Source organism: Hordeum vulgare, chromosome 5H, assembly GCF_904849725.1.
Source record: "Hordeum vulgare subsp. vulgare chromosome 5H, MorexV3_pseudomolecules_assembly, whole genome shotgun sequence".
Classification (NCBI taxonomy): domain Eukaryota; kingdom Viridiplantae; phylum Streptophyta; class Magnoliopsida; order Poales; family Poaceae; genus Hordeum; species Hordeum vulgare.
Genome location: NC_058522.1, coordinates 332,677,828 through 332,700,408, shown reverse-complemented (window position 1 = coordinate 332,700,408; position 22,581 = coordinate 332,677,828). Strand labels below are relative to the sequence as shown.

General features: G+C 42.2%; 1 protein-coding gene across 2 annotated transcripts; it reads left to right on the top strand.

Moving 5' to 3' along the window:
- Positions 1 to 10,285: 10,285 nt before the first annotated feature.
- Positions 10,286 to 21,397, top strand: LOC123452830 (clathrin heavy chain 1-like). 2 transcript variants are annotated; one of them, XM_045129553.1, is made up of 30 exons: positions 10,286 to 10,459; positions 10,601 to 10,805; positions 12,320 to 12,408; positions 12,519 to 12,597; positions 12,713 to 12,840; positions 13,130 to 13,228; positions 13,310 to 13,418; positions 13,708 to 13,787; positions 13,867 to 14,094; positions 14,181 to 14,246; positions 14,798 to 14,914; positions 15,385 to 15,582; positions 15,693 to 15,809; positions 15,907 to 15,966; positions 16,075 to 16,161; positions 16,276 to 16,359; positions 16,452 to 16,586; positions 16,665 to 16,727; positions 16,799 to 16,903; positions 16,988 to 17,100; positions 17,189 to 17,441; positions 17,534 to 17,670; positions 17,753 to 18,031; positions 18,137 to 19,139; positions 19,237 to 19,722; positions 19,805 to 19,975; positions 20,054 to 20,239; positions 20,408 to 20,530; positions 20,617 to 20,727; positions 20,820 to 21,397. In XM_045129553.1, exons 1-30 carry the CDS (start codon positions 10,415 to 10,417, stop codon positions 20,991 to 20,993), a joined length of 5,130 nt encoding a protein of 1,709 aa, XP_044985488.1. In that variant the 5' UTR covers positions 10,286 to 10,414; the 3' UTR covers positions 20,994 to 21,397. The 2 variants fall into 2 exon arrangements, with proteins under 2 accessions (XP_044985488.1, XP_044985487.1); XM_045129552.1 differs by having other exon boundaries at positions 16,452 to 16,727.
- The last annotated feature ends 1,184 nt before the right edge of the window (positions 21,398 to 22,581 follow it).

The window sequence follows — 22,581 nt, the reverse complement described above, 5'->3', positions numbered from 1 at the left end:
CCCTCCCGTGGAAGCGGGGTCCTAATGGAAACTACGGGATATTAAGGTTCTCCTTTTAATAAAGAACCGGACCAACGCATTAACACTTGGTGAATACATGAACTCCTCATACTGTGGTCATCTCCGGGAGTGGTTCCGGCTATTGTCACTCCGGGGTTGCCGGGTCATAACACATAGTAGGTGACTACAACTTGCAAGATAGGATCAAGAACACACATATATTGGCGACAACATAATAGGTTCAGATCTGAAATCATGGCACTCGGGCCCTAGTGACAAGCATTAAGCATGGCAAAGTAGTAGCAACATCAATCTCAGAACATAGTGGATACTAGGGATCAATCCCCGTCAAAACTAACTTGATTACATGATATATCTCATCCAACCCATCACCGTCCAGCAAGCCTATGATGAGATTACTCACGAATGGTGAAGAGCATCATGGAATTGGCGATGAAGGAAGGTTGATGATGATGATGGCGACGATTTCCCCTCTCCGGAGCCCAGAACGGACTCCAGATCTGCCCTCTAGAGGAAGAACAAGAGGTGGCGGCGCCTCCGTATCGTAAAACGCGATGAACTCTTCTCCTTGATTTTTTCGGACGAAAGAGGCTAAATAGAGCTGAGATTGGAGGCGGTGGAGTTTTGTGTGCCCCACAAGCCTACCAGGCGCGGCCAGGGGGGCCCGCGCCTGGTGGGCTTGTGGGCTCCACGCTCCACTTCTTTCGTTGATTCTTGCGCCAGTATTTTTTATATATTCCACAAAAATTCTCCCTAAATTTTCAGGTCATTCCGAGAACTTTTATTTCTGCGCAAAAACAACACCATGGCAATTCTGCTGAAAACGGCGTTAGTCCGGGTTAGTTCCATTCAAATCATGCAAATTAGAGTCCAAAACAAGGGCAAAAGAGTTCGGAAAAGTAGATACGATGGAGACGTATCAGGCTCCTGACTAGCCGCCATGATGATCACGCCGGTTTGGGCTTGCAAAATATTATGCTTGGGGAGGTCACTACCACAACTCCATCAAGATGTGGTGATATTTGAATAAATTGTAACAAGATTGTACTTAAGCTCAAGGATCTTCAAAACACTCGCGTTGGTTTGTTCAAACGCTTTGCCTTTTTATTTGCTTTTATTTTTCTTTTTTCCTTTATGAATTTTCCCGTTTGTAAGTTAGTTTCTGAAAACCCAAAAAATAGAATAAGCTTTGCTTTGTTCTTATCCTTTTTGCCCCTTGGAGTTTGTTTGCATTTTGTTTTCATAGGAGTTGATCTACGCCGAACAATGAGGAATGCAAGAATAAGGAAGATAAGTGTGTAAATTCATGACCATGAAGGTATGTCCTAAGGCTCCCGTCTTTTGGACTTTAAATACTTAGAGTAGATGTAGTAGTAGTATGTGTGATGTGTGGAAGAGGGAGTAAGTCTTGAAAATTAAAACAAAGGTTTTGTTCTAGTAGCTGAAATAATTATGTAGCCTTTGTTCCGTTTAATCTTGATAACCAATACTTGCCCCGTGACTGCTTTTAAATGAAATGGTCTTAATTAAGAATAACCGTGCACAAGAGGAAGTCTTAAAATACTTGGGAGTTTAAATAATTTAAGGGAAGATGATGCTTGAAATGCTCAGCCCCATGTTGTTAATTTCAATAGACTTGATAGCGCTTGTGAATTAAATTTTCAAGATGAACTTAGTTGAAGAGTGAATGAGATTATGCCAAAAATATGTGTTGTATCACTTACATGGTGTCACACCTTCTCATTGGTGCCACGTCACTTGCTGGTATATGTACGTGTACGCGTGTAAATGTGGCTTCGTTACCTTTCTTGATGTTATGCTCAGGACTCCGCTAGCTAATGTCAGAGCTACAACTCGAATTTCAGCTATGAGTTTGTTACCATACATAATGGCAACACTACAAACATATATTATTGGGCCAATTCCGTTTTTACCCCCAACTTTGTCCCGAGCTCATCTTTACCCCTAAAATAAAATGGTGCTCAAATATACCCCTCTTCCATTAGATGGCGTTATGGAAATACCCCTCCGCACCATTTCCGTCCAGTCAAAGGAGTTTGACTGTCTTCGGGACTTTTTCTGGACAAGTATGCCCCTCCTTACAAGTGGGACCTGACCGAACAGTTATCTATCTCACTCGTCTTCTTCAACCTCCCGACGACCATAGGAGACAGGAAGGCGGCAAATCACCGGTGATTTGGAGCTCCGGGAGGGAGGCACGACTCGGGCCCGTCCATGTGTACGTCCGCAATGTCGTCTGCAAGCTCCTCCGCAGACAGTGAGGTAAGTCGATTTGGATTTTCGATCGACATTGTATTTGGGGATTTCTCATCTAGGGTTTCGCGGGATGGGCCGTGATATGCGCCTTTTTGGCTCGTAGGTGGATGGCTGCGCGATTGTGCAGTTCCAATCTGAGTTTTTCATTCCCAATCCAAGTTTCTACGGCCTTGAGGAGCGCTCGAAGCACCTTAGCCCGGGGCATGGGCTAATTCCTGCTCGCCGTGTTTCTTGGGGTGGAGCAAGCACGGGAAGAAGGTTTTTGGGTTGTCCACTCAATGTAATTGATCTAACCTCAAAACATCATTTGGTACTCTGTTTTCGTCGATTTATTGCAATGTTATGAATTTCACCTAATTATGTGAACTCTGACTTAACAGCTTCCGGATGAGTGTGATTGGGTTGTTTGGACTGACCCCCTCCCACTGAGCTAGTGGGGCAAGCTTTTGAGGAGCTCCATGGTGGCCTTGAACGTAGTTGGATCAAAGCTAGTAGGATGGAGAGGAAGGTTATGGATCTGAACAATGAAAACAAGAAAATGCAATTGAAGTTGAAGAAAAGGAATGAGATCATGGAAACAATGGGTTTTCTCTTTGTTCTTGGCATCAACATTGTGGCTATTTTAGTTTCTATTTGGTCTAAGCAAGCCAAATAAGTGGCAGTGTGTGTGCTATGTTTCTGCTAGTGTGTTGTGCCCTAGATGTAATGTTGTGAACTTGAGCATATGTAATTCTATCATTTGTGCACTGTTGGAGCTACTTTCTCTTGGTAATACAAAACTTGAACAGAATAGATTCCACAACATGCTCAATTCATCTAACATTAAACAACAGCTGACACTCCAGCATTAAACATCAGTTCACACTCCAGCATTACAAACCAACAGTTGTTTGACAACATCTAACATTAAACAGAATAGATTCTACAACATGATCAATTCAGTTTGCCCATCTTGCTCCTTGTGTTGGCTGCATGATTAGCAGCCTTGCTCCTTGTGCTTACAGTTGGTTGCATGCCGCTTTTCGCCTTCTTCTGTGGTGAACCCCGCTTTGTACCTCTTGTAGCTGACCTTTTGAAATTCTTCCTTGGGCTGAGAAACATGAACACAATCAAGATCAGTCAGCAAAAAAAATAGCTACATAATTAATGCATGTACATGCAGTACAATATATTGCATACCTAGCAAGATCAGTATATACAGCCTTAGAGGAAGTAGCAGGTGGAGGAGAGCCAGGAGCAGCAGGAGAGCTAGTAGAAGGTGGAGGAGAACTAGCAACAGCAGGAGAGCTAGTAGCAGTTGGAGGAGAGTTAGGAGCTTCAGCTTGGGCAGTTGCTTGAGCACATTCTGGAGCTTCTGTACGAGCATTATCAGCACCCCAATGCTCATCTTCTCCAAAAGCAGGATCAATTGACTCTTTGCAGTGGGTCCCACGGTGTCCTAGTCTTCCACATCGAGAGCACTTCTTTCTCCTGCCTCCTAGGCCTTTTCCTCCAGATTGTGCCCTTATCCTAGTCTTACTTTGTCTGCCAGGAGCTCTGTGCTGCACAGGTGCAGAGAGTTTAAACCCAGGGTCAACAATGTCCCACTGCTGTTTTCCCTCCATTGTAGGCAAATTTTCAGCATAAGTGAGATTGAATCTTTTAACTGAGTAAAATTCATGCACATACTGATCTATCTCACTTACTCGACCTCTCATTGAAGTAACAAAATAGAGAGCATGTATGCAAGGTTGTCCAGTATTTTGCCACTTTCTACAACTACATGTCATTGCTTGCAGATCCACAGGATACCTCCACTCCCTCTTCTCTTTGTCAATTGCAGTTACCTCTCCCTGAAATGTACTTCTCTTCACAATATTCAGGTCCAAATTCTTGGACTTTAGCAGTAGCATTTTCATCACTTTAGGGACTATGATGTGCCCTACATAAGTAGCAGCACCAATGCTCTACCTCAGGTCAAATTTTTCCATAAAATATTGCCTGATCTTGTAAAAAAGATCTACAATGTGCAATCCTTTCCATTTTCTTATCTTGGAATTAAATGACTTTGTAAGGTTATTGTTCACATAATCTAACTTGCAGAACTCATTGAAAAGTGCCCTGGCCCATATCTTGGTGTGATGCTCATCTAAATACTCTTTCACACCAGGCTTGCTATACAACTGCCTCAGATGGTAGTTATGCTTTTTACTACTATAAGTTAGGGAACAGGGCCACAAGTTCTCATCAAAAAAAATCCCCTTAAACTTCTTGGATAAGTTAGCAGCAAGGTGCCTCATACACTCCCTATGCTATACTCCTTGGAACACATCATCTACAGCTGATTCAAGTCCTTTACATGCATCAGTGTGTATGACAAGCCCTTCTGGGTGCCCTATGAGGTCCTTCAAGTGCTGGAAAAACCATGTCCAACTCTCTATGCTCTCTACCTCTAGCACACCATAAGCAACTGGAAAGATCCAGTTGTTTGCATCTACAGCACAAGCACTTACAAGTTGTCCTCTATACCTCCCATTCAGAGCAGTGGCATCTACTGCCAGATATGGCCTACACCCAGCTAGAAACCCTTTCCAGCAGGCCTTAAATGACACAAAGGCTCTCCTAAAACACTCCTTGGACCTTCTCTGACCATTTTTTTCAAACTCCACTGTGTGCTTATCAATGTGAACTACACTACCTCGTGATGCCTTCTCAACCTCAACTTTGAATGTATAAAGCAAATGAAAACTTTCAGTCCACTTACCATATACGTTGTCAATGGCCATTTGCTTACCATAGAAAACTCTCATGTATGGCAGTTCAACCCCATACTTCTTCTTCAGATCAGTTAGAAGCTGTGTCACAGAAATATTTGATTTTTCTCTGACCCACTTCTTAACTGCATCTGCAACCCATCTGCATTTTCCTGACCTCAACCTTTGCCTTCTTGTCACACTAGGGCATGTGTGAGGATGTCTGTTAACTTTCACCTGCAATTACAATTAACAAGCAAGTCAGACAAACAAACGAGCATAGAAATTCTACAGTTGTATGTGCTGAAACAACAAGGTCCCAAACAACAAATAAGATGCAATTAGTATTGTTATTTCCTCTTGCTAGTACCTGAAATAATTTTCTATTTCTCATTAAGGAGGCATGCATCCTCTACTTACACCTTGGATATGCACAGTGAACTGTCAATCTACCTGACTCACTTTTGTCAATTTTGAACTCACTTTGTGTCTTGATTGAGAAAGTTGTTAGTGCATTTCTGCATTCTATCACATCAGAGAATATAGTTCCTTCTACCAAAGAAGGATCATCTCTGTTAAATTGCACTTCTACCCTATTCTCATAAGAACTCTCAGAATAAGCCATGTCATAATCCTCCTCTCTATCATCTGAATCCGTCTCTTCAAATTGAGGGAGGGGGATAGCATCTTCATCTTCTGGAACTGCCTCTTTCCCCTTGGGAACTTTCCCAATTACAAATTCTGGATGCAAGATTTCATCCTCATCATTTGTGGGAACATCATCAGGAGCTTCCTCTTCTATGATAGGAGCAACATCTGATTGTTTGCTACTGCTAGGACCAGCTCCGGTTGGTTCATGTACTGAACTAGCCTCTGAATTTACTGCATTCCTACCACCAGAACTACCTCTGCCACCAGAACTACCTCTCCCTCTTGTGTGGCTGCACCTAGCTTGAGAACTTTTAGCTTGTGATCTAGTAGTTCTCCTCTCAATCTCTCCTCTGATTCTTTGTATTACATTGATTTCAATCTCCGCTGACTTACTTTCTGAATATGTTCCAAACATGATAGCTAGCTCATCATCACAATGGACAGGCACCCAAGCAGTATTTGCCATGTCCCAATACCTAATTTCAACAACATCATATAACCCCCATGGATATTTCTCTGATATAGCACTTCTAAACTTGATAAAAGTTGATGTACAATCAACAACCAATGGGAAAGAAAACCCTGTGCCAGATCCTTTGGTACCAGAACTGCCTAACACACTTGTTTCCATTCTACAGTTCAGATTAAACGCTCTACTGAGTCCATCCTACGACAAATATTCAAAAAGAAAAAGTAAGTTCATGAACAGAGCACAAACGCGGGAGCCCTTGACGAAATTACCCTAAACAAGCGCGCATGCAAGCAAATGATGAGTGCGCATAGAGACATACCCTCTTGGAACCGCCCTTGTAGTCGTCGCCGTGCTGCCCCTGCCGCTACCATGAACAGCGGCCATTCCGTCTGGTCGCCGCCGCTCCTACCACTTCTAAAGACCGACGATGAGCAGGGCAATCAGATCCACCGCCTCCACATCTGGATCCACGAGCTCGCCCTCGGCAACCGTCGCGATAGGGGAAATCGATGAACTAGGGTTAGGGTTTGTGTCGCGAGAGAGAACAGAAGAGAAGAGAAGGGGGAAATGAGATGGGGCTGGAGAGATGCGTGCATGCCCCACATGTAAGAAGGAAGGGGCAAAGATGTCTAGAATAACCACCTAACGTGGTCAAAGCACTTTGACCAGACGAAAAGGGTACAAAGGGGTATTTTCATTAGCGTCATAGACGGAAGAGGGGTATAGTTGAGCACCGATTTATTTTAGGGGTAAAGATGAGGTCGGGGCGAAGTTAGGAAAAAAATGTAAATGTCCCTATATTATTCTGCTTTCCCTTGAATAAGTGTGTATGTGGCAAATGCCTAGAGCTGATCATAAGAGCTCAGAGAGACATTTATTGAAGATCCATAGTTCCTAAAATTAAGCCACAATGAAACTATATACATGATCACTATTTGGCATAATCCCCTTCACGTGAGAACCAAAATTCCAGCAAACAATGATTGAAATGAAGTTCTTGGGAGCCTTAAGGGGAGGTATAAGTGTAGGTATGTTCACGAGCACTAAAGCATCATGTTTTCTACATGCCTTTCACTCCCTAATCTACGTTGTCTCTATCAAACAAAACTCTTCCATGCATTTCCAACAAGCAAGTGTTGTTTAAAAAAAATAGAATCGAGTGTTGCAAAGTTGTTTTATCTAGTTGATCAAAAACTTTGTGTTGAATATTTTTTCTTAACTAACACTTGCATAATAAACCATGCCACAGCCACAACTATGCTAAGTTTTCACGTCAAGAAGCATAAGTCTATCTAGGCATACCGATCGTAAGTGAACCAAAAGCTTCTCGTTATTTTGGTTTAAACAATTGAGTTCCTTATGATCCATATTTCTCCTTATGTTGCTCAAAGATGATCTAGTTTAATCTTTGGGGAGTTGATGAGTGATATTTTTACACTCATTCACCCTTTGTTTAAACCGAGACATTTCACCAAAACCGATATATTCGCTCTGGTATTGGTACTAATGACTAATGAATGCAAATGATTCCATAAATCATCTCTTTGATGTGTTTCCATAAGAAATTGGCTAGAAAGGAAAGACATCATGTAGGAACATGGAAATGAGGAACAGTGGAGATAGAGTAAATCAGGAGTAGGCGCACCACAAGCCAGAGAGCAAAAGACAACGTTACATACGACCGTGACCGGTCGTATGGTGTGGATTCTGAGGCTCCTCGTCCACCTAAACAACTTTTGTAAAGGGTTTGAGCCATAACAAAATCATCTTCATCCCCTTCCATCAACCATATCCGTCGCAGTTTCCATCTCTGTAGCCACCATCACCACATAGTCCATCTTCCTCTAATTCATACTTGTAATCGTGCATCGCATAAGGCAACCATTGTAATACATATTACAATAAATCAATCTTAAAGATGCGTTCTTTAATGTTTTCGTCATGTGATCTGAACTCCATGTGTGAGTAGTTCAGTAAAGTATTGGTTGAGAGATAGGCCTTACAACCCTGTGTATTTGTTGTGAGGATCAATGGAAGAGCTTTGAATTATGGTCATGTACGTGTGACTTCTTTTTCCATATATGTCTTTTGCCTTGTCCGTGTTCTTCATCCCTGCATGTACCCAGGATCATAGAGAGCGAGTCACATAAATGATAAGGATAGGGAGAACGTGAACTGTTATTCTGAACACCACATGACAGAAAGGTTTAGTATGGTAACATGGATCAAATCCCTGGGATTCATGAGGTGTAGTTGTTAAAAATCAAAAGCTCTTGTCTGATTATTATAATCTGAATTATCGAGGCAACCCTGCTCGACGAATAGGGCCTTCAGTAGCACAATTGATTCTTGATGCATGACTCATGCCGGTCAAAATGTTATTTGGACACATCCCCCACTTCGGTTTGTAACAAGCACATCTCAGTGGGTGACTTCCAGCGCACAAATTATGAAACTATTTGGTCCCAATACAAATAAATGATTGTAAGCATTAAAACACCTCATACACGTACTCCCTCCGTCACGGTTTAGAAGGCGTGCATGCAAATTCTCTAGGACCTAGGTGGTTATTGATTGGCTGTGAAATGAGTTAAAAAATAGCATTCACACTATACATGCATATAGAAGTAGTACCACGGAGTACTAGTTAGCTGCTAGGAGTAAATGCAACGTGCCTTAATCTTTGTCTATTTTGGAAACGCACGCAAGTCTAACCGTGCCTTCTAAACCGTGACGAAGGAAGTACCTCTTTTCATTATAAGTATTTCATCACCATTTACTTGATTGATTCAGTCAAAAGATGGAATTACTCCATACTATTGCTTGCTAGTGACCGCTTCAAGGGAACTCGATAATCCAGGGTCACTTTTTTGGGGGAATAGGCGTGGGGTACTTTCTGTTCCGTTATCGGATCACACAAACAGAAAGTATCACTTGACAACTTGAGGATGGTAGAAATAATAGTCTGCTACGAGGCCGGAACCCTCTATCATATGCAACACGAGAAGGCGTGCGAGCTGGATGATGATGGGACTACATATGGGGTATTTGAACACATTTTCTTTCGGGTTTGTAGCTTGATGGAGTGCAAGGTAATGATGAGCGATGAAATATGTGTCGTGCGGAGCCGTTTCATATGCATTTGTGGCTACATTGTGGTCGATTTAGAGTGGTAGCGGGATGTGAGTTAATGCACATTTGTGGCCGAGGAATTGTCGGTCGTGGCAACGATAGTAGGAGGAGGAACGCCAACCGCAACTGGTGTCCGGGAGAGCTTCTAACATGACGATGGCTAACTCAGAGATTGTCAAGGAAGCGTCCGACGGCTGGCCGAGGTACTGGCTGGGGAGCATAGTATCAAAGTCGGCGATTCGTTGTTGGACTGCGCGGAGACCGGCGGAGAGCGACGACGACCGGATAGGGCAACATAGGGCGTGCACGGGAAAGATGGATACACAATAAAGAATGGGCTTAGAACATACATAACATTTGAAACTCTCACTCGGACAACCCATGAACAAAGTGGCTAGCTCTATAGTACATCAGGAAACTTTTAAAACTCTCGCTCCGATAGGTGAGTACAAAAAAATCATCAAGTCGGAGACACACGACAATAGTTTGAAAAAAGATGACAACGTGGACACATAAATAGTTATTTTCACTTAACGGTGCCAACACTTTGTAAATGTGAAAACCGAACGCTTATGTGACATCATTGTTGATGCGAACGATGTGCATGTTAAGAGAATTGCTAGTTTTTTTAAAAAAAATTGTAAGATGTATTCCTTCTATACCGAATTACTTGTAGTTGGGGAGAGCTAGACTAGTTTCCTCCAACTATAATTATTTTGATACACAAGGAGTAAGATGTAAGATAAGGCGATGCATGAAGTGTGAGCTCTTAAATGTTGATTAACTTTATCCATTTCTTTGACAGGAGATCTAAAAGCATATTAATTCTAAATTCTTTCGCACTTTTGGTAATTAGATACTCAAACAAACATGCTGTACTTGGTAGCTTAGCGTGCACCGCTATCATTACGGAGACACTGGAGGGCAAATGTGCAAAAGACTTCCAACAGACACCCCACTACTAAAAATTCCACCCATCTTCTCTGCCCCGTTGGTTCCTCCTCCTCCCGTCCTCAGATCAGATCCGATCTCTCGCTCGCTCGCTCGCACCGGCCGGGCGAGACGACGCACGACCGACCCCCCTCCCCTCCCCTCCGACTGCGTCCTCTCGCCACCGCCGTCTGCCGCCATGGCGGCGGCCAACGCCCCCATCGCCATGCGCGAGGCCCTCACGGTAACACGCGCGCGCATCCTGCTGTCCGCTTCCGCACCCCCCTCCGGGAGTCAGATCAGATCTCCCGGCAGGGGCCGGAGCTCGCGGCCGACCGACTCGACTGACTGACTGAACCGTCGTCCATGCTGTTGTTGCTTGCAGCTCACGAGCCTGGGGATCGCGCCGCAGTTCATCACCTTCACCCATGTCACCATGGAGTCGGACAGGTACATCTGCGTGCGGGAGACCTCGCCGCAGAATAGCGTCGTCATCATCGACATGGCCATGCCTAGCCAGCCCCTCCGCAGGCCCATTACCGCCGACTCCGCGCTCATGAACCCCAACACCAGGATCCTCGCGCTCAAAGGTAGATCTCGCCGACCCCTCTGCCTTTGGGATCTCGTTTCCGTACGTGCCGCGGCTTCCATCCTAGTCTGCCGCAGGATCTGTCAGAATTGGGCGGTGATCTCATCCTGTAGCTCCGTACTTAGTACAATGTGCAAATGGTCCAGTGGCTATTAATTTGCATAGAAGCCCACGATCAAGTTCCAGCTGGGGATCTGATAGTTTAGAGTGGCGATTGACAATTTAGTTACATACTTGTAATGACAAATAGCACAGTATCTCAGTGACGAATATGCTTGATCTTTTTCAAGCTACGAGCCCTAAGGTGCACTAATGGCTTGTCATCTTTTGCATATATAGATAATTCCGTTATAATAATATGCCAATGTCAGAAAGACAGCTTGGTGATCTAATATCTTAAACTTGCCGTTGAATTGCGATGAATACATATGTTCTAGAATTTGAAAAGTGAATGCTCCAATGAAAGGTCACATACATCCTTTCTAGCTTGTGCTGATGTGTACTGAAATCCTACACTTTAAATGCGTATGATAGCTGCTTATTGGTTGTGCTCTGAGATCAGAGTTCCCATGGATTGCATGGCGTCTATTTTGTCTATACTGTAACCATGACCACAACGTAGATTCCCTATAGTTGAGCTTAGCTTGGACTTTGGATGGGTCATCGTATATAGGAGTTAATATATGAACTTGTGCAAGTACTTGTATGCTGTTGTTCTCATTGAATTGATGACTTCTCCACGAACTGGATCTGCTTGTATTGTTTACGGTCTATTTTTGTCAAGGAAAATGCTACCTTAGTTTTGAGAGAAAACTGTAGGGTGCGGTCCAACGGTATGAATAGTATTAACAACTAAAACGAAATATGCACAAGATATGGACATGGGGGAACATGCAAATTACGTACACTGCTAGGCCTAAATGGGATGTACAATGGAATTACCCCAGGCACAGAGCTTCTATACCCTGTTGAGCTTAAACTATGGGAGAAGGGCCTTCCTTCTAAATGGTGGAGCCCACCAAGGCCTGTGTTAATATTTTCAAAGATTTTGGTTTCCACCGCTTCCTAATGTGCTATGAAGAGGCTTTCTGTCTATTCTTTTTTAAATTGAATGCTCCCTTATTACCAGTCCTCTTTGTTTTGGCTAGTTAGTTATGATAAAGTAGAACTTGCATGTAAAACCCTATTTTATGTGATAATTTTTTTACGTTGCTTTCTACATACAAATAGAATAGTGATACCGGTTCTGCAAATAAACGGACATCTGCCATGTGATGTTCTTGCAGAATCAGAATTGCCCATCTTAAATCGCATAAAGTTAAAATGACTGGTTCCTTTTTGCAAATATAAAATAAAAGGATAGTGTCTGCCTGTCTGGCTACTGCATAGTTGCCCGGGTTCATTTTTTTTCTTTTGTAGAAACCGCATATTCATACATACCGTCTGTGTACTTTGATCTATGTATTTCAGGAGTTCACCAATAGACATGATAAAATCCCACCTTTTTCTTTGCAGCTCAAATACCTGGAACCACGCAGGATCACCTGCAAATCTTTAATATTGAAGCTAAAACTAAAATTAAGTCACACCAGATGCCTGAGCAGGTGAATGTTTTAAATTGTTTTCAAGTGTTCTTGCTCCTTCAGTTTAAATGCTAATGTGTAATCTTACTTGATAGTTGATACATCTTGCATATCTCCTTCTACATTCACAGGTTGTGTTTTGGAAATGGATCACCCCAAAGTTGCTGGGGTTGGTAACACAGGCATCAGTGTATCACTGGTCAATTGAAGGTCACCCCTCCGACAGATCACATTTATTATCGGTTATATACTTCCAGATTTGCATGATTTGGCTACTACATATACAAAACCAAAATAATCATCGCTTGCTATCGCTGGAATGCAGGAGATTCTGAGCCCACTAAGATGTTTGATAGGACAGCTAATCTGGCTAATAATCAGATTATCAACTATCGTTGTGATCCAGCGGAGAAGTGGCTCGTGCTTATTGGAATTGCACCTGGTGCCCCAGAGGTATGATTAACAGACATTCTTAATATGTGTTATCATAACGTAGTGCACCACTGTCTTCCCAATTGAACACGATATGAAGACTACAATTGCTTTTGCTTCTCTTCCTGACATTTCCATCTCGATGATTTTGGCCCCTCTTGCTGTGTAAGAATATAACTTGTAGTTTTCCAGAATTAAAAGCAAATCTACCACAGTGAGCTAGCAGAGCAGTTGTTGTAGGCACTTCTTAAATGATATGCTTTGTCATATGTGCTTCTCACATTGATGAGCTTTCCTTTTCACCTATCAGAGGCCACAGCTGGTAAAGGGAAATATGCAACTTTTTTCTGTGGATCAGCAGCGTAGCCAAGCTCTTGAAGCCCATGCTGCTTCATTTGCAACATTCAAGGTACTATTCAGTTATTTAGTGCTGCTTATATAATTTTGTTTATCTTCTAGTGTTTAACGACTGCTTGGTTTTCCTAACCAGGTTCCTGGCAACGAGAACCCATCCACCCTCATCTGTTTTGCTTCTAAGGCATCTAATGCTGGAACACTTACTTCTAAGTTGCATATTATTGAATTGGGCGCCCAGCCAGGTTTGCATTTAGAACCCTGAAGTTCTACTTTTATTTCTGCATTCAAATTCTTAGTCGAGAAAACTTCAGGCACCTATCATGTTGTAGACACAACTGAATTTCTTTATCCACCATACACTTGCCATTAGATGTAGCCATTGAAAGATTGCTCTGTACATTTTATCCTGTATTTCCCTTGTAGGGTTTTCCCCAAAAGTGTCTTGCATGGTCATTAAAATTTTGCTTTTATTTTGTTTAAATTAAGTTCATTCCTCTGTTTTTACTTTTGTTGTCGGTTCGTTTCATGCAGGGAAACCTGGCTTTTCCAAGAAACAAGCCGATCTCTTCTTCCCACCAGATTTCCAGGATGACTTTCCTGTAGCCATGCAGGTATCGTTTTAAGTCCCATAAGATGTATACCCTATTAGGTACCACATAGATCTAATTCATTTTGTTCTTTTGATTACAGATCTCTCAAAAGTATGGCCTTGTCTACGTAATCACGAAGCTTGGTCTGCTGTTTGTATATGACCTGGAAACTGCTGCGGCAGTTTATAGAAATAGAATCAGTCCAGACCCCATATTCTTGACTGCAGAGTCTTCTACAACTGGTGGATTTTATGCCATTAATAGAAGAGGGCAGGTTTTGCATGCCACAGTTAACGATGCAACTGTTGTGCCTTTTGTCAGTGGTCAAGTATGTTGTTTTACTTTCTTTGATCCCTTGGCGATGCGTATGTTAGTTAATCCTTTCAAAGTTTTAACACATTCTGGTGCATGCAGTTAAACAATCTTGAACTTGCCGTGAATCTTGCCAAAAGAGCCAATCTTCCTGGTGCAGAGAACTTGGTATGCTTTTTTTTTCTGTGTATGATGATTTTACATTCACGTCACTTCTCTTTTTACCTATGCTTGTATTTCTGCATAATTAATTGGTGCGAGTTTTGCTCGTCAGTAGATTTTTGCTAAATTATTGAGCTATTCGTTGCTAATTTTCTTGTATTCCATTGAAAATTGTGTAGCTGACATGTTTTTCACTCTGCTACATTTAGCACTTAGATTCTTGCTGAATGATCACTTCTGTCTTGTCAAGCTGTTAACGTAACCATTTACCATAATTCTACTTCTAATTATTTTGGCAGTTATCACTAATTGTTCCCTAGATGGCACTAATCATTTCTGCCTATACTTCGTTACAGTAACTGTTTTGTGTAAGTGGCAATGGGGTGCTTATTCTTTTCTCTGTGAGTGCTTATTGGTTGACACTGGAGTGCTTGCCCTTGCAGTCAACTGGTCATGTAGTTAAGCTCTATGCGTACAGTAGAATCTGAGATGTTTATCTTATCCTTCCCACCACATTTGATGTGTAGATACTAAGTTTTGAAGTTTCTGAATTGCAGGTTGTGCAAAGATTCCAGGAACTGTTTGCACAGACAAAATACAAGGAAGCAGCAGAGTTGGCTGCAGAATCCCCTCAGGGTCTTCTACGAACTCCAGAGACTGTTGCCAAATTCCAGGTTCCTTTCTTTTCATTCTGCCTTTGAAGCTCTTAATGCTTATTTACCTCCTTTCCACTGCTTGGTTGCCACCTTCATATTCCTTCTTAACGAGCCAGTCATTCTTCAGACTGAACTGCTTGACTTATGAAGTGTGCTTACCGTATAAATTTTCAGCAAAGGGATTAGTACTGTGCAATATATATATATATACATATATAGGCTTTGTTATTTTTTTGTTATCACTTCCTGGAAGTATTATTTTGTTAACTAAGAAATGTACGCGTACAAAGACATTATCTTCTTACATATACAGAGTTAATCTGCTTGTAGTGTTAACATTTATATTCTTTACTTGAAAGTATTATTTGTGAAGCTAAACACAATTGCCAAAAAGTGTCATCTTATTTTAGATTTTACCCTTTTATAATCTGCTTTAAGTGTAGGTTCTTTTGCTTGGCTGACTTGCTGTTTTTGTGCTTCAAATGCAGAGTGTTCCTGTTCAAGCTGGGCAAACACCTCCACTCTTGCAGTACTTTGGCACATTGCTTACTCGAGGCAAGCTCAATGCTTACGAATCCCTCGAATTATCTCGACTTGTTGTCAATCAGAACAAGAAGAACCTTTTGGAAAATTGGTTGGCAGAAGACAAGTTGGAGTGCAGTGAAGAGCTTGGAGATCTTGTAAAGGTAAAATAGTGTTCTGCCATGTTTCTTAATTGCATAGATATCGCCGTGCTTCCATTAATTTTGTTCTCTTATTGTGTTTGGAATGTTCACTCAATGGTATGTTATTGCAGACGGTGGACAATGATCTTGCGCTGAAAATATACATAAAGGCTAGGGCAACCCCTAAAGTTGTCGCTGCTTTTGCTGAGAGGAGGGAGTTTGACAAGATCCTTATATACTCAAAGCAGGTATAGTGCTTTGGTAGTGTTAAATTCTTGTTTTCAGTTGTTATGCCTGAGTTCAGCTTAGACTTTAACTGTTGACCTAACACTTTTGCTATTCCAGGTTGGATACACTCCTGACTACCTCTTCCTCCTCCAGACCATCTTACGTACGGATCCACAGGTAATAGTTTGTTTAAGAACTGTGCCATGGTGAAACATTTTATACTTGTTGTGGGGTTCTTTGATCTGCATAAATTTTCTAACTGTAATCCTGTGTATTTCTGATTAGGGAGCTGTCAACTTTGCTCTCATGATGTCACAAATGGAGGGGGGTTGCCCACTGGATTATAATACCATAACTGATCTCTTCCTTCAGGTAGCCTTTCTGTCCATATAAAGGCTTATGCTTTGCTGTTTTGTGATATTCTTTTTGCACCTTCTACTATGAATTTTGGCTGTAATTCTTTGCCCTATGCATCTTTTTTGACAGAGAAATATGATACGAGAAGCAACAGCTTTTCTGTTGGATGTTCTGAAACCAAATTTGGAAGAACATGCTTTTCTTCAGACCAAGGTTAGCATTTACGTTTTCTTTTGAATGTAGAAGGGTACCAATGTACCATACATGTTTCATTACTCAGTAGCTGCTGTCTGAATCCATTGTAGGTCTTGGAGATCAACTTGGTAACTTACCCAAATGTTGCTGATGCCATCCTTGCTAATGGTATGTTCAGTCACTACGACCGCCCTCGTATTGCTCAGCTGTGTGAAAAGGCTGGCTTGTACTTGCGGGCTCTCCAAGTGAGTATTTTTGCATGGCTTCAGTTTTGGTTCTTTCTCTTTGGCTCGCTGTCTAATTATTCTTATACTGCAACGCAGCACTATGCAGAGTTACCTGATATTAAGCGTGTTATCGTGAATACCCATGCTATTGAGCCGCAGGTCTGTTCTCTTCAGTTAGCATTGACCATCAGTCTATTCTTTTACGGTTCACTGACAACTTTCTTGCACAGGCACTTGTTGAGTTCTTCGGAACTCTTTCTAAAGAATGGGCATTAGAATGCATGAAGGACCTTCTACTGGTCAACCTGAGAGGGAATCTTCAAATTGTTGTGCAGGTAACCTACACAGTTGCCTTTTCTTTCTCATCGCTGCCCCCCCACCCCATCCCTCTTGTTCTAATTATCAGAATACATCTGTAGGCTGCCAAAGAATACTGCGAGCAGCTTGGAGTTGACGCTTGTATTAAACTATTTGAACAATTTAAATCATACGAAGGGCTCTACTTCTTCTTAGGGTCCTATTTGAGCTCCAGGTACTTATGCCTGATGTCAATAACTTGATCCGTTTGCCCTTCTCTTACTGTGTCGCACTTTAATATTTGACTTCATCACATGGAACAGTGAGGATCCAGATATCCATTTCAAATATATAGAATCAGCTGCAAGGACTGGACAGATTAAAGAAGTTGAGCGAGTCACAAGAGAGTCTAATTTTTACGATGCTGAGAAGACAAAGAACTTTCTGATGGAAGCAAAACTACCTGATGCCCGTCCACTCATAAATGTCTGCGACCGCTTTGGCTTTGTTCCAGATCTTACTCACTATCTGTACACAAACAATATGCTCCGATACATCGAAGGCTATGTACAGAAGGTATGTAACTCATGAATTTAGTTTTATCTGAGTATCATTCTTCTACCATGTCGATATATGAATGGCTATTTATGTTTTCCTCTGTATTGTAGGTGAACCCTGGAAATGCTCCGTTGGTAGTGGGGCAGTTACTTGATGACGAGTGCCCGGAAGATTTCATTAAGGGTTTGATTTTGTCTGTTCGATCTCTTCTTCCTGTCGAGCCACTGGTTGATGAATGCGAGAAGAGGTTTGATTCTTAGCTCTTATCCTGTACACACATGCGCACCTGCCTTTTCTTTTGGTCTTACTTTTTTAATATTTTTAATCAGGAACCGTCTACGTTTGCTGACACAATTCTTGGAGCACTTAGTGAGCGAGGGTACCCAAGATGTGCATGTCCACAATGCTCTTGGGAAAATTATCATTGACAGCAACAACAATCCTGAGCATTTCCTTACTACCAACCCATTCTATGACTCCCGTGTGGTGGGTAAATACTGTGAAAAGAGGGATCCTACTCTTGCTGTTGTTGCTTACAGACGTGGACAGTGCGATGAAGAACTTATCAATGTTACCAACAAAAACTCGCTGTTCAAGCTGCAAGCTAGGTATGTAATTTTTTTTTGTCCTTCTGATGCCATGTTGATGTTCTGAATCTTTATATCCATTGGGTGTCTGCTTACATGCTCAATTCATGTGATTTAAATTTTCAGGTATGTGGTTGAAAGAATGGACGGTGATCTGTGGGATAAAGTTCTACAGCCTGATAACGAATATAGAAGGCAATTCATTGACCAAGTGGTTTCTACTGCATTGCCCGAAAGCAAGAGTCCTGAGCAAGTTTCAGCTGCTGTTAAGGCTTTCATGACAGCTGACCTCCCTCATGAACTGATTGAACTTCTTGAGAAGATTGTCCTTCAGAATTCCGCGTTCAGTGGAAACTTCAATCTTCAGAATCTGCTCATCTTGACAGCCATCAAGGCGGACTCATCTAGGGTCATGGACTATGTTAACAGACTAGACAACTTTGATGGTCCTGCCGTCGGAGAAGTTGCAGTTGAAGCACAACTTTATGAGGAGGCTTTTGCCATATTCAAGAAGTTCAACTTAAATGTGCAGGCTGTCGATGTTCTGTTGGATAACATCCGAAGCATAGAAAGGGCGGAAGAGTTTGCATTCCGTGTTGAAGAAGATGCTGTCTGGAGCCAGGTTGCCAAGGCCCAGTTGCGTGAAGGTTTAGTCAGCGAAGCAATCGAGTCCTTCATTCGTGCCGATGATGTGACACATTTCCTTGATGTCATCCGTGCTGCTGAGGAAGCCAATGTATACCATGATTTGGTCAAGTACTTGCTGATGGTTAGGCAAAAGGCAAGGGAGCCCAAAGTTGACAGCGAACTCATCTTTGCATATGCTAAGATTGATAGACTCAATGACATTGAAGAGTTTATTCTGATGCCGAATGTTGCCAATCTCCAAAATGTTGGTGACCGTCTGTATGACGAAGAACTCTATGAAGCTGCAAAGATCATCTATGCCTTCATTTCAAACTGGGCTAAGCTGGCTGTCACCTTGGTCAAGCTGAAGCAGTTCCAAGGTGCTGTAGATGCTGCTCGCAAGGCTAACAGCGCTAAAACATGGAAGGAGGTCTGCTTTGCTTGTGTTGATGCTGAGGAGTTCCGTCTGGCACAAATCTGTGGTCTCAACATTATCGTTCAGGTATATAAGCAGGAACATCCTTTTGAGCTTAGTATATGTTCCTTTCCGAGGACCTTTTCATCTTGTCCTTCCTGACATGGCCTTCTTTTTTGTCTAGGTTGATGACTTGGAGGAAGTGAGTGAATACTACCAGAACAGAGGATGTTTCAGTGAACTTATTTCCCTCATGGAGAGTGGGCTTGGACTTGAGCGGGCACACATGGGCATCTTTACTGAATTGGGAGTTCTCTATGCTAGATACCGCCCTGAGAAGCTCATGGAACACATCAAACTCTTCTCCACCCGTCTCAACATTCCTAAGCTCATCCGTGCTTGTGATGAACAACTGCACTGGAAAGAGCTTACATACCTATACATTCAGTATGATGAATTTGACAATGCTGCTACCACTATCATGAACCATTCTCCAGATGCATGGGATCACATGCAATTTAAGGATGTTTGTGTTAAAGTTGCAAATGTTGAGATTTATTACAAGGCTGTGCATTTCTATTTGCAAGAGCACCCTGATCTCATCAATGATCTTCTCAATGTGCTTGCACTTCGTTTGGATCATACCAGAGTTGTAGATATAATGCGCAAGGTTTGTACCTAATTGAAGCTGTTGGTGTCATAGACTTGTATACCATCCTAAAACTTTGAACTGTTCTGTTATTGTTATGCAGGCTGGTCAGTTGCATCTTGTGAAACCATACATGGTTGCAGTTCAGAGCAACAATGTCTCTGCCGTCAATGAAGCTTTGAATGAGCTTTATGTCGAAGAGGAAGACTACGAGAGGCTCCGTGAATCTGTTGACATGCATGATAACTTTGATCAGATAGGTCTTGCTCAGAAGGTAAGAGAACTAGACTAATAAGGAATGCTTGTTGATGTTGTTACTGTTTTATAACCAGTGCCTGCTCTTCTTGACCAGCTTGAGAAGCATGAGTTGCTTGAGATGAGAAGGATTGCTGCCTACATTTACAAGAAGGCTGGCAGATGGAAGCAATCTATTGCCCTCTCGAAGAAAGACAACATGTACAAGGATTGCATGGAGACATGCTCACAGTCTGGTGACCGTGAGCTCTCAGAGGACTTGCTTGTCTATTTCATCGAACAGGTCTGTATTCTATGCGAATTGAGTTATGCCTTCCCTTGTGCTGATTTAGAAGCATGAATTTTCTATTGTAATTTTTTGAACTTCAGTTCTCTGTGGCATGAAATCTGCCTCCCGTATCCTGTAGGATATTGCATTTCTTATCACTAAAGATGTCTGGTTTTCTTGCAGGGAAAGAAAGAATGTTTTGCTTCTTGCCTCTTCATTTGCTACGACTTGATTCGTGCGGATGTTGCTCTTGAGCTTGCATGGACGAATAACATGCTGGATTTCGCGTTCCCCTATCTATTACAGGTATATATCTTTCCATGTGAATGTTTGGAATTGGAAATGTCTATATGTACAATTTTGCTATAATGGCGTTGTTGCTGTCCATGCAGTTCATCCGTGAGTACACAAGCAAGGTAGATGATTTGGTGAAGGACAGGATAGAATCGCAGAAGGAAGAGAAAGCTAAAGATAACGAAGAGAAGGAACTAGTTGCGCAGCAGGTAATCTTAAAGTGCCCCTTGGTTTTGGTTGAACGACCTACTATTTTTCATGCTTAAGGAGCTCGTCATGACAAGCTGCATTCTTTTGTCAGAACATGTACGCTCAATTGCTTCCTCTGGCCTTGCCTGCTCCGCCTGGTATGATGGGCGGTCCGCCACCTCCGATGGGCGGAATGGGCATGCCGCCAATGGGCGGGATGGGTATGCCTCCGATGGGTCCCGGTCCAATGCCAGCATACGGGATGCCTCCAATGGGAAGCTACTGAGTCAACCAACCTCTGTTGTATGAATTTGAAGAGTACAGATGATGTGAAATATCTCAGCTGACGCGGAGGGAGGAAATCATGAGAATGTATCCCAGAGAGGTATCTTCCAAGGTGTATATCTGCGTCATTGGTTGTGTTCCAGTTAATATTCTTTTGGTACCAGGACAATTTTGGCAAGTGAAATCTCTAGCCGAGTTTGAGTTAATTACAGGATGCTATATTATATATATTACGGTCGGATAGGATGAGCAGCAGCATGACTGGTTAGGCCCCTGGTACCATTTGTATAGGTGTTATATTGAAAGTTTGTAGACATTCTGCATGTACACTTGTCGGTGTTGGTGTTGCCGCCAGCCATAAACACAAATACTGTCTGTATGTTAATTACCGGTTTCGATCTCTTTTGTCCAGTGCTTAGATTTTTGTAGCTGAATGAACGCTTTCTTTGAACAACAGTATATTCTTTAGTTGCTGACTGTCTTGAGGTTTTTCTGTGCCTTGAAGTAGTACTCAAATTTGATAGAATCTGCACCTCTTTTCCTCTACTCGTTGATGGCTGTTTTCGACTGCCCAAAGCCAATTCCTTGAGGACAAGGTCGCAAGCAAGTTGCTCACCTATGAGGGCAATAACATCACTCTTGCGTGCGGTCTAACATCGTGGACAAAATGCAAATTGAAGTGGGAGATTGTTTGTCGTCCGCATGAACGAAAAAGTTTGTGCGAGGCTTACGCTTGAAAAATATTGATAGGGATGGGGAATCCGTGTAATAAGGAGGACCTACATTTTTTATGCCTCCACAACCAAATAAGGAGGACCTACATTGCTTTTATGCCTCCACAACTATCACAATTGGGAACGGTGCAAGAAGCCCATTTTGGAACGCTCCGTGGTCGTAAGCCAAAAGAAATTGCTCCGCTCATCTTTGAGGCATCCTCGAGGAAGAATTGAATGGTGCGGGACGCCCTAAAGAACAAAGCATGGATGCTAAAGATTATATCTCTCACTGTTATCTCCATTGAGCACATCCGACAATTCTTCACCCTATGGAGTTTAGTGCACGGTACACAACTTGACGAGGGTGTCCAAGATGACATTGTATGGAAGTTGATAGAGGTAAAATTGTCCCCGTCTTTCGATGAGATTATCGTTTCTGGTGGAGTTGTCTTTGACGACCCGACTACGAACGTATGACGATGTCGCACCTTAGCAATCGTAAATTCAATATGAGACAAGCATTCTTTCCACATTTTCAGGTTCTTTAAAACAGACCTAAGCATAGTAGACAATGATCTATTGACTACTTCAGTTTGTCCATCAGTTTGGGGTGACATGTAGTACTAAAAAAGTAAATTTGTCCCCCAATTTAGCCCATAAACATCTTCAAAAGTGGCTAAGAAATTTAGTATCACGATCTGAAACAATCGTATTGGACAGACCATGCAAGCGAATAATTTCCCGAAAGAACAAATCAACCACATTAGCAGCATCATCACTTTTATGACATGGTATAAAGTGTGCCATTTTTAAAAATCTGTTCACGACAACAAATATGCCATCCCTCCCCTTCTTTGTTCGAGGTAAATCTAA